We start from the raw sequence: 12,840 nt of genomic DNA, 5'->3' as shown, positions 1-12,840 counted from the left end.
ACGTACAGGCTCGGGTAGTCTATTCCAGGCGTGAGGTGCAGCAAGATAAAAGGAACGGAGTCTGGAATTGGCAGTAGAGGAGAAGCGGACAGATAAGAGAGATTTATCTACAGAACGGAGAGGTACTGGGGAGCGGCAGAGTGAATGCACTTATAGGTCAATAAGAGAAGTTTGAATTGAATGCGGAAATGGATAGGGAGCCAGTGAAGTGACTTAAGGAGAGGGCTAATGTGAGCATAGCGACTTTGGCGGAAAATGAGTCTTGTAGTACCCGCATAACTCCCGGCTCCTCCCTAACACTACCCTCTGTACCGCCCCTGACCAATCCACTTTTTATGGGGCTGGTCAGAGGCGATATTCAGCATCACTGCCCGCTTTAGTGCCACTAAATATCGGGGGTTAGATGGTGGTAAGCAATTTAAGTGGGAGGCCAGTGAGGTGTAGGTTGCAGTAGTCAAGGCGAGAGGTAATGATAGAGTGGACAAGAGTTTGGGTGGTGTGCTCAGAGAGGAAAGGGCAAATTTTGCTGATGTTATACAGAAAGAAGCGACAGGTCTTGGCTATCTGCTGGATATGCACAGAGAAGGAGAGGGAGGAGTTTAAGATGACACCGAGGTTGCGGGCAGATGAGACGGGGAGGATGAGGGTGCCATCGACTGAGATAGAAAGTGGAGGGAGAGGAGAAGTGGGTTTGGGTGGAAAGACAATAAGCTCTGTCTTGGCCATGTTCAGTTTCAGGTGGCGGTTGGACATCCAGGCAGCAATGTCGGATAAGCAGGCCGATACTTTGGCCTGGGTTTCCACAGTGATGTCTGGTGTGGAGAGATAAAGCTGGGTGTAGTTAGCATAGAGATGATATTGGAAACCATGAGATAAGATCAGGGATCCCAGGGAAGAGGTGTAGATTGAAAAAAGAAGGGGTCTAAGGATAGGTCCCTGAGGAACTCCGACAGAGCGGGATGGGGGTGGAGGAAGGTCCATGAGAATGTACTCTGAAGGTACGGTGGGAGAGATAAGAGGAGAACCAGGAGAGGACAGAGCCCTGGAACCCAAATGAGGACAGTGCGGCAAGAAGTAGATTATGATTGACAGTGTCAAAAGCGGCGGATAGGTCAAGGAGGATGAGGATGGAGTAATGACCTTTGGATTTGGCAAGGAACAGGTCATTACAGACTTTAGTGAGTGCCGTTTCTGTCAAGTGTAGAGGGTGAAAACCGGATTGAAGCGGATCAAGGATGGCATAAGAGGAGAGAAAATCAAGGCAGCGGCTGTGATCGGCGCGTTCAAGTATCTTGGAAAGGAAGGGTAGGAGGGAGATGGGGCGGTAGTTGGAGGGACAGGTGGGGTCTAGTGATGGTTTTTTGAGGAGTGGTGTGACTACAGCATGTTTGAAGGTATCAGTAACATTAAAAAAAAAATCCAGGCCTTCATTCTGGTCTTAAAAACCTATAATGCCTCAATTTAAGACTGCCCCTAACTGCCTCCAATTAACATTATTATTTCCAGTTATTTCTTGGATAAAGTTGTGTGGGTGCCATGTGAGTCCTCTCCAGTGTTCGCCCTTCAAGTTGCTGTTTCGAGCTTCGGAGAAGGATGTGACTCTCAAGACAGTCTTTTTGGTGGCCATTACATCGGCTAGACGTGTGTCTGAACTGCAGGCGCTGTCCTGTCGGGACCCTTTTCTGCAATTCTCGGAGTCCGGAGTGACGGTACGTACAGTGCCTTCCTTCCTGCCTAAAGTGGTTTCAGCGTTTCACCTGAATCAGCCAAGTTTCCTTCCTTCCTTTTTCTAGGGAAGAATTCCCGGACTCCTTTGGGCAGTTACATCTTTTGGATGTCCGCAGAGTGCTGTTGCAGTATCTTCAGATGTCAAATGACTTCAGGACTTCTGATCACCTTTTTGTCCTGTTGTCAGGTCCTCGGCGTGGAGGTCCAGCATCTAAGGCCACTATAACCCGTTGGCTCAAGGAAGTCATTTTTTCTGCTTATCTGCTTTCAGGTCGATCTCCGCCTGAAGCGTTTAAGGCGCATTCCACAAGATCAATTTCCTCCTGTGGGCTAAAACGGGTGCACTCTTTCTTCAAGAGATATGTAGTGCGGCTACTTGGGCTTCTCAGCTCTCTTTTGCCCGGCATTACAGGCTGGATGTTGCAGCGAAGCAAGACACTATTTTTGGAGCTCAAGTATTGGCTCGTGGTGTTGCCTATTTCCACCCTAAGTAGGGATTGCTTTTGTACATCCCATCAGTTAATGGATTCATCTGCTGCTGATGACAAGGAAGGGAAAATTAGGTTCTTACCTTGGTAATTTTTTTTCCTTTAGTCACAGCAGATGAATCCATGATCCCTCCCTGTCTGGCTTTGTTTTTTGGTTCAGATCTTTCATGCAGATATCGCTCTCATTGGGAGAAGTTGGAAAACAGTTATCAGAATTTCTACATGATGTTCTACTACAGGAGGTTGAGATTGTCCCTCCTTTGTTGCTCCTGTTCTGGGGCGTTTGTTCGCTGTGAGGAAAGTTTATGTTACTATACCTTTATGGTTCACTCTGCTTTGGAAATCTCAAATACTGAAAGCAGTTGGGGGCTAGCCGTGCAAGAGGCACTATGGTTTTTCAGTGTTCTCTATCTCCACCTGCTGGTAGGCGGATACAACCCATCAGTTAATGGATTCATCTGCTGTGACTAAAGGAAAGAAAATTACCAAGGGTAAGATCCTAATTTTCCTGTGCTGAAAGAGCCGCTCTCGGGGCTACTGCACACATAGCCTATTCAGGCTTACAGGGTGCCTGTGCCAGCCTCAGCCCAGCCTGTAGATACATTGGAGAGACAGTCATAGGAGAGGTCCCACACACCAGCTTGGCATCATGATGGCAGAGGAACTTTCTCCAGCCTCGGAGACTCATCTCCCTTGACGCTCGCCAATGCAGAGCTGGTACTCTCTTCCTTGTACTTCCCAAGAACAGTGCTTTGAAGAGCCAGACTGGGAGACAGAGCAGGACCCACAGGACCTCTCAACTGAGGTGTCCTATGATATTCCATCTGCTCTTTCTCTGCCACCTGAGAGACATGTCCCTGTTTTTTCTTTGAGCTGCTGTAGGCGATGATGCCTCCCTGCAAAACAGCTTTAGCCGTATCCCAGTAAAGAATAACATCCGAGGCATGTTGTGAATTAAAATGCTTACAGACAATCCACTTGGTGCGTATATAGTCTAAAATTTGTATGTTAGACTATAAATCCAAGGGGAAACTCCAAGATCTATCAGGGCTATTCTGTCCTAACCCTTTGAGGTTCACCCAGACAGGTGCATGAGGTACATGATCGGATATTGCAATTGAATCGTTCTGCCCCCATCAAATGGGAAAACAAGGTTCTGTCTAGTAAAGTATAATCAATTCTAGAATGGATCATATAAGCCCATGAGAGATGAGTAAAATATCTGCCTGCAGGATGGAGTGTTCGCCAGGCATCAACTACATCAGGGGTATTGCAGAGTAAGGGGATTCCCTTAGTGTTTATCCCTCTTAGCTTTATTTTATTTATTTATTTATTGCATTTGTATCCCACATTTTCCCACCTCTTTGCAGGCTCAATGTGGCTTACAATACATCATGAATAGTAGAAATAAGAATAGACATTTGGTATTATAGAAGGTTTTTGGGTTACATGATAATGTTAGAAAATGATAGTAATATAACAAGAAAACATTATGAGACAATTTATGAGGATTAAATGTCTTATCCAAGTCTGGGTCCGCTATGATATTAAAATCACCCACTATGATCTTAACTCCAGTAGCAGACGAGTGTTTCAATGAAATAAGTTTTTGAAAAAATTGTTAGGGGCATAAATATTACATAGTAGCAGGGGTACCCTATCAATGATAGCCTGAGTGATTATTTATCGCCTCTCTGGATCAACAACAATATTCTGCTTTTGAACGTATAAAGATTTGTGGAACAGGATAATGACCCCACTTTTTTCCCCTTAGCAGGGGCATCTATATATTCTCTAACCAAAGGTTAGAGACTCCCAAATCTACCTTTCTACCCCTGATATCTCACCTTGCATCCAAACCAAAGTTTCAGCTTGCTTGTCTGACATTGCTGTCTGGATGTCTCAACGCTACCTGAAATTAAATATGACCAAAACCGAGCTTCTCATTTTCCCCCCCAAACCCACCTCTCCCCGCTCCCCCCCCGTTTTCTATTTCTGTTGATGGCTCTCTCATTCTTCCTGTCTCCTCAGCTCGAAACCTTGGGGTCATCTTTGACTCTTCTCTCTCCTTCTCTGCTCATATCCAGCAGATTGCCAAGACCTGTCGTTTCTTTACAACATCCGTAAAATCCGCCCCTTTCTTTCCGAGCACTCTACCAAAACCCCATCCACACCCTTGTCACCTCTCGTTTAGACTACTGCAATCTGCTTCTTGCTGGCCTCCCACTTAGTCACCTCTCCCCTCTCCAGTCGGTTCAAAACTCTGCTGCCCGTCTCATCTTCCGCCAGGGTCGCTTTACTCATACTACCCCTTTCCTCAAGACCCTTCACTGGCTCCCTATCCGTTTTCGCATTCTGTTCAAACTTCTTCTACTAACCTATAAATGTACTCACTCTGCTACTCCCCATTATCTTTCCACACTCGTCCTTCCCTACACCCCTTCCCGTGCACTCCGCTCCATGGATAAATCCTTCTTATCTGTTCCCTTCTCCACTACTGCCAACTCCAGACTTCGCGCCTTCTGTCTCGCTGCACCCTACGCCTGGAATAAACTTCCTGAGCCCCTACGTCTTGCCCCATCCTTGGCCACCTTTAAATCTAGACTGAAAGCCCACCTCTTTAACATTGCTTTTGACTTGTAACCACTCGCCTCCACCTACCCTCCTCTCTTCCTTCCCGTTCACATTAATTGATTTGATTTGCTTACTTTATTTATTTTTTGTCTATTAGATTGTAAGCTCTTTGAGCAGGGACTGTCTTTCTTCTATGTTTGTGCAGCGCTGCGTACGCCTTGTAGCGCTATAGAAATGCTAAATAGTAGTAGTAGTAGTAGTAACCCACCAAGAGCTCAATTTCTTATGTTCATCTGCTGTCAGATGAGTCTCCTGAAGCATAACCACAGCAGCTTTTTTCCTGTGTAAACTATGTAGAATCTTTTTTTCATTTAATAGGGAAGGAAATGCCTCCTACATTCCAAGAGAGTAACTTAACACCCATTACTGTCTTTAATGTATAACTCCTTTCCTCTTTCCTTTCTCTTACCCTGTCCATCCTAAATAGATTATAGCCCGGTATAACTGTATCTCAGTCTGTGACAGCCACTAAATCCAAGTTAGCCTCTTCCATCGTAGCTTCTGTCCACATCCTTATTTCCTATACTAGAGGCATTTATACAATTTCAGATGCTACCCTTTTCCATTTTTACTTACCTGGGGGGGGGGGGGGGGGGGGGGGGTCGCGACGCGGGTGGTCATTGTTTACTCATCCCTAGCAATTCTAGTTTAAATCCCTGTAGAGTAGGATAGCCAGTCTGTTGCCAAGGGATACTCCATTCTTTTATTGATAGGTGAACATCATCTCTGTTCAGCAGCCCTTGGAAAATTATCCCCATAGTCCAGGAAGCTGAAATGTTTTTGATGCTATTCATGCAGCCATGCATTTGTCTTTAGGATGTAAACCTCTCTGCTTCAGCTTTTGCTCTCAACAGGAACATTTTATATGGTACTGTAAATCAATGTGCTTTACTATAAACTATATAATAAGGTACTGTAAATCCCTTCTCCATTGAGCGTACAACTTGTGTGTATACCAGTACAAAATAGATGTCTTGCCTAAGATCATAATGAGTGTTGGTAGCAGAAGCAGAAATTTTCAGTGTATTATTCTAGTCACATAAACCACTCACTATTTCCTTATTGACATTTTGAAAAATATTGCTAGTATTTCAATTAAAATGTTTTTTTGTCTTAAATCTAATCCTTTTTTTTTTCAGCTTTACCAGCAAGGCCGTTTATGTCAACTGGGTAGTGAATTTTGTGAGCTAGAAGTTTTTGCAAAGGTGCTACGAGCATTAGATAAAAGGTAACATTTTTAACTGCTATGTTTTATGTGGATACATTGTGGCTGATCACGTGTATATATATATATCATGTGGTGTATTTGTGAGTGTGTGTAAAATGTGTGTGAGTGGAGCATGAAAGGACCCAGGATTAAAGCAGCAGATTACCATCCTTTCAACATTTTGAAACAGTGTACTGCAAGAACGTTTGTGGGGAAAGTGGAAGGGTAAACTTACCTGTTCTTCTGTTTCTTCCTTGAGTTTGATGGATGAATTTGTAGGAGACTGGTTAGCAGCATGTCCCACACCAGCTTCAGAGCTGGGAGTGGAGGAACGTGAGACTCCACCTACTGTTTTTTTTCTCCCCTACAAAGACACCCTACTCAAAAGCAGTAGGTATATGTTCTGTGTTGGGACCTTGACACCCCCCTTCCCTGCCTGTGGAAACCCTCAAAGGATAAAACTAAAAAAAGAAAGTTGTTGGCTAGTATTTCTGCAATGAGTATGTATAACTTGTCTAAAAGGAGTTTTTCCCTCATCATCATCTCCAAATAACACAATTTAAGGATTTATATTCTGCCTCTTTGATCAAAAAATGTATAGAGTAAATTATAGTGGAAAAAAAACAAGGTGAGGTGCAATGTCCAAAAAAAAAAAAAGCATATAAAAAAGCAAATAAAGACAAACAAAAAATGTTTTAAAAAAATCATTATTTCATAACATTCCTCAGATCAATCCAGAGATTTGTTAGTTATGTTCATCTACCAGCAGCTGGAGATAGAACATCAGAGCTCTTTTGTATATGGACTCTGGTAGCAGCCTTACTTTCAGTATTCTCTCTATCTAGCAGGTAGTCAGACACACCCTGGCAGCTCTGGGTTGATTCAGGCTCCTGGTCTTTGTGATGGTTCAGTTGAGCAAGTCTGTGTGGCCTTAAGGGTACATGTCCCTCCCCCTTTTTTCTCCTTGCCCCTTCTCCCTTGTTTGGGTTGAGCTCAGGATTGGGGAGAAAGAAAACCAGAAGGGTTTGGTGGCAAAAGCCTTAGGGTGGGGGGGGGGGGGGGGAACCTGTGTGCTCTGGCCTTTGGAGACTGACTTTTGCAGTCAAGAGGTGCTGCTCTGCCTTTGTTGTGATTTTCCTCTGAGGTGATGAGTACGGTGTGCTTGGGGGTTGTGAACATCATGTCCGTACCAGCTGAAGCAGTAAGACACTGCTCCCAGCATGAGAGCTGGATAGCAGCATTGGGGATCTGCATGGCTTGCTCTTCGGTTTCTCCCTTACCTCTTTCTCAGACTGTTGTCCCTTCCTCTCTGTTCTCCAATACATCAGAGGTCTTTCCCAGATCAGTTTTGGCTGACTGAGTGTACCTGATGGTTTCAAGGCCACTATTTTGGATACAGCGTTAAAAAAATAAATAAATAAATAAAAGTGAGCAAACGCTTCAGAGAAGTTGATGATATTAATAGGTGACTTAATTCCTGGCTGTCTTGTTTTTAGGCATCTTCTTCATCACTGTTTTCAGGCTTTGATGGATCATGGAGTGAAAGTGGCCTCTGTGTTGGCTTATTCATTCAGCAGGCGATGCTCATACATTGCAGAGTCTGACTCCCAAGTAAAAGAAAAGGCAATTCAGATTGGGTTTGTACTAGGTAAGTGATGATGGAATGCTGTGAGGATGGAACTTAAATAAAATCTTTATTTAGAAATAATACATGGGTTGTTCTGAAATGTCACTGGAATTCAACTTTTAATTGTTCAGATGCCAGATTAAGATCCTTTTTACTTTTGTCTAGTTTGATTCTCTCTTACTTGATGACTTCTTTTTTGAGTTGTTATTCATCAAGCCTTGTTTTGTCTGTTGTTTTGCCTAGCTGGGAGTAGTTTACTGTGTTTTGCTTGATGCACACTGATGTTTGAGCTGTGATAGTCATCTTTCTGCAGAAGGGCAGTAAAACAGGCTAGCAGTAATCCACTGATTTTGGACACATAGCTCTTATTCATTCAGGGGGATTTCTGTCTGATGCTGGCTGGTATAGTGATGCCGAGAAGGTCTTCCTTTCCTGCCTTCAGCTGTGTACCCTCCACAGTGAGATGCTTCATTGCTTTCGGGCAGTGGAATGTTGTGTAAGGTAGGCTTTAACACATTTATTCCTACTTTTTTCTTGATTGATTTTTTTTGTTTGTTTTAATGTAGTTTTATGACTTCTGTGGTCATTGTGTGTATGACCATAGATTGTATATTTTAAAAAAAAGCAACTTGTTCACCATAGAACACTTCCATATCTAGTTTTTACAGAATTTTGTAGAATACGGCCCCAGAGCTTTTTGAGGAGGAGGGGGAACCGAAGATGAATGGGAACAAAGATTAAAAAAAAAATAGTAGTATTGGAAGGTGGACTAGAAGAATCTGCATCCCAGGATAGAGAAAATTGAATATATATGATTGTTCTGAAATATCTCTAACAAGAATTCCTCTTCATAGGCAAGCTGTTTTTTCTCTATTTCTCTGTGAAAGAGCGAGCAATTGAATATTAGTCAAACTGAGACCGGCAATCCCTTTCTTATGTAGTACACCCAGTATCCTAAAACATAACCATATTGCCTACATTTTCTGGAAGTCATTTGTGTTTTTAAATTATTTCTTCCTTAGGTTGCTACATGTTCGAAATGGCAACTGTAAATACCATTTGGGAGAAGAAACTTTCAAACAAGCACAGAACTATATGGACAAACTTGCCAAACATGGACAGCAAGCAAATAAGGCAGCGCTCTATGGAGAACTGTGCGCCTTACTCTTTGCAAAAAGTCATTATGACCAGGTGAGTGTGTAGCAGTATACTGGCAAAATTGTATCCCAGTTAAGAGAAAACTGATTACAGGCTAAAAGAAGTAGTAGGCTTCACTATAGAGGCAACATTCAAGTTCTACAGATGGGGAGGGAGCACAGTCCTTGTGCAATGGTAGCACCTACTTAGTGGATGTAGGGCCTTTATTTCTGAGGTTCCAGAAGAAGGTCTGGTATATGATCCGTGGTTGAACTCTGTGAGTCACTGAGCTAGGTAAGTTGGGAGGGGTCTGAAAATAGGTTGGAGGTAAAGAATGCATCTCATCTTTAGTTGTGACTGAAGAAGAACAAGAAGGAACAGAAAGGAAAACTGGCAGGACAAAAAGAAATAGGCACCACGTAAAATCTTTTGGTCAAAGACCAAGAGCATGTGTGTCATTTCAATCCTTTTTACTACTTTGTATCCCACAGCATTTTAGTTTTCTTGTAATACCTATAAAAGTTTTTTTTATTTGGGTAAGAACGTTTTACGCACTCATTTTCACATAAGCGTTGCCATACTGGGACAGAGAAAGGTCCATCAAGCCCAGCATCCTGTTTCCAACAGTGGTCAATCCAGGTTACAAATACCTGGCAAGATCCCAAAACAATACAATACATTTTACGCTGCTTATCCTGGACTTAAGAAGTTATCCAAACCTTTTTATACCCCGCTAAGCTAACTACTTTTACCACAATCTCTGGCAACGAATTCCAGAGTGTAATTACACGTTGAGTGAAGAAATATTTTCTCAGATTTTGTTTTAAATTTACTACTTTGTAGCTTTATTGTGTGCCTCCTAATCATAGTATTTTGGGAAAGAGGAAACAAGCAATTCATGTCTACCTGTTCCACTCCACTCATTTTATAGATCTCTATTGTATCTCCCCTCAGCCTTCTTTTCTCCAAGCTGAAGAGCCCTAGCTGCTTTATCCTTTCCTCATACGGCAGTCGTCCCATCCCCTTTATCATTTTCGATACCCTTCTCTGTAATTTTTCTAATTCCACTGTATCTTTTTTGAGATGGGATGACCAGAATTTCTCACAGTATTCGAGATTCGGCCGCTCCATGAGGCGATACAAAGGCATTATAATGTCCTCATTTTTATTTTCCATTCCTTTCCTAATAATATCAAATATTCTATTTGCTTTCTTAGCCTCTGCTGCACATTGAGCAGAGGGGTTTCAGTGTATCATCAACAATACGCCTAGATCCCTTTCCTGGTTGGTGACTCCTAATGTGGATCCTTGCATCATGTAGCTGTAGTTCGGGTTCCCCTTTCCCACATGCATCACTTTGCACTTGCTCAGATTAAACGTCATCTGCCATTTGGATGCTCAGTCTCCTAGTCTTGTAAAGTCCTCTTGTAATTTTCTACAATCCTCTTGCGATTTAAAAACTTTGAATAAATTTGTGCCTTCAGCAAATTTAATTACCTCACTAGATCATTTATAAAGATGTTAAAAAGCAGCAATCCCAGCACAGATGCCTGGGGAACCCCACTATCTACCCTTCTCCATTGAGAATACTGACCATTTAACCTTACTGTCTGTTTTCTATCTTTTAACCAGTTTTTAATCCACAATAGAACACTACCTCCTATCCCATGACTTTCCAATTTTCTCTGGAGTCTTTCATGAGGTACTTTGTCAAATGCCTTTTGAAAATTCAGATACACAATATCAACCAGCTCACCTTTATCCACGTGTTTGTTCACCCCTTCAAAGATGTAGTAGATTGATGAGGCAAGATTTCCATTCACTAAATCCATGTTTAACTATAAACTTTAACATTAATTTGTTAACTTCCCCATGGATAATATATTCTTCATATAAATGTTCTCCAAAATCTCAATTTATATAATTTTATAGAATGCACTTATCTTGGAAAGAAGCTAATTAAATATAATTTGAAACCCTAATGAAAAAACTCCTCTTGTCGTCCTAATTAGAATAATTGACTGTAAGTAAAGAATTGAGCTAAGGATGGGTGGGGCCTGGGGGGGAATGAAAACTGAACTAGGCCCCCCTGTGCTGTCTGTTAATGCTGTGGCAGAAAATTCAGGTCTTAAAGCTATGGTGAAAAGGGTATGGAGACTAGTTAATAAAGTTTGCTTTTTCTCTCTCTCTCTCTTTTTTTATTTTAATTCTTTGTTTATTAATAACCTACAATTCCTCTTTTAAACCCAGGTTACCAAGCACAGAGCAAAATAATGTCACTTACCCAGAGAAATGTCCTCTTCTCTCAGAACTTCTCAGAAAGTTGGAACCATAGTACAAAGGGGCAGTATTTCTGGCATTCACTCATTCTTATATGCATAAGAGGGCCTCAGTAGCAAGATTTTTAATTGTTTTGGCTGATATTTAAAATTTGGTAAAAATAGTCTATAACCTCTTGGCTAAATAAATGAGTCTGGGTCCTACCTTTAAAGTGGCTGAGGTGTCTCATGTTTGTATCAAAATCTATAGAATGGAACTTACCCATTAATTTCACTGCACATCCTCCACAATGTTCTTCAGAAAGTGCATTCCACTACATCACACTAATCTTCCTTTTTCCTTAAGAAAATGCCCAATAAGTGTGGAACCTTGATGGCTTTATTTAAAGCATTTCATTATTCGTATTATTGTTATTTTCCTACCCCCCCACAACAAAACCATCAGAGCTGTGACACGTTGGGGCTCATTTACTAAACTGCACTAATCCCTGGATTCTATATAGTGCTGCTTAAATTGTGAGTGTAAATCCAGTCATATTCTGGATTTGTGCATGCAACTTAATTAGTTAACAAGCCAGCTCAACACCAATAATTGCCACTTAAGCTCAATTATTGACATTGAATTAGAATTTACGTGCAGAACTGTCTAAGCATATTCTATAACGTGATGCATAGTTCAAAAGGGGGTGTGGCCATGGGTATGAAATGGCAGGTCATTGGTGTTTCTAAAACCTATGCGCACGTTATAGAATACACATGGTCTGCGTGTGATTTAGGCATCTGCATTTGTACCAAGTTTTACTTGATGTACGTGCCCGTGACTAAATATAGTTGCGCAGATGGGCGCTCAGTGTATTCTATAAACCATACAGAAATTGGCTTATTTTATAAAGTATGCCTAAATTTAGGCTTACTTTATAGAATATGCCTAGGCATATTTTGTTTCAGCGCCGATCTTTTAGTCCTAAGCAGGCAGTGTGAGGAAAGTGGTTAGATCAAATACGCGGTAATGGGTTTTGTATTAATTTGGCACTTTCTGTGCACTAACTGGGGTGCCAAAAGTGTAGTGTGCAAGTGGGCAGGTATGGGTGGAGAGAGATTAGTGTTCACATTCAGGAAATACCACATGCTAACTACAAAATTTTGATATTAACGTGGAGGCATTTAGCACATCTTTATTAATTTTAATTTCTGTGCTATTTTTCTGTTTTTATTTTAACAGGCATATAAGTGGTGCATAGAGGCTATGAAGGAAATCTCAGTTGGTTTGCCAGTGAAAGTGGTGGTGGATGTTTTGAGGCAAGCCTCAAAGGTAAGGTGTTAAAGATCATTCAAAACTCAAAATACCTTCCTGCTATGAAAGCATAATTAAAAAAAAATTGATTTCTTTATTTTAAAGCTGTCAAATCTGTGACTATAAGGTCAGAGTCTTCCAACTTTTTGAACAACTATGCTAACTGATTTTGTTGAGAGAGTTTTTGCCAATTCTTTGTTTTAATACAGTAGATGCTATCCAGTTTGCCTAGCAACAATTTGTTCACTTGGGGCACTTAAAAATTCTCACCTGGAACCTAACACCCACACCCTTTTGCCTCCATGACCTCTACCTAACCTTTCAAGTACCATTCTCTTTTAGGGTTTTAACTGTCACTATGTGCCGGTTACCCCAATACTTTCTCTTAGATTATCCATTAGCATTTAATATACCTTTTTATGGCATTTTTGGGGTGAAAAGCAATT

At 41.6% G+C, this 12,840-nt stretch overlaps 1 protein-coding gene across 1 annotated transcript in view; it reads left to right on the top strand.

Moving 5' to 3' along the window:
- The window catches only part of APPBP2 (amyloid beta precursor protein binding protein 2), a 55,287-nt gene that overhangs the window by 22,175 nt on the left and 20,272 nt on the right, over positions 1-12,840 (top strand). The window contains exons 2-6 of the mRNA XM_030186288.1: positions 5,990-6,078; positions 7,554-7,705; positions 8,062-8,185; positions 8,707-8,875; positions 12,323-12,412. Coding sequence (XP_030042148.1) covers positions 5,990-6,078; positions 7,554-7,705; positions 8,062-8,185; positions 8,707-8,875; positions 12,323-12,412 — 624 coding nt within the window. The remainder of the gene's footprint in view (positions 1-5,989; positions 6,079-7,553; positions 7,706-8,061; positions 8,186-8,706; positions 8,876-12,322; positions 12,413-12,840) is intronic.

This window comes from Microcaecilia unicolor, chromosome 13, assembly GCF_901765095.1.
Source record: "Microcaecilia unicolor chromosome 13, aMicUni1.1, whole genome shotgun sequence".
Lineage (NCBI taxonomy): Eukaryota > Metazoa > Chordata > Amphibia > Gymnophiona > Siphonopidae > Microcaecilia > Microcaecilia unicolor.
This window is presented reverse-complemented; position numbering and strand designations above follow the sequence as displayed.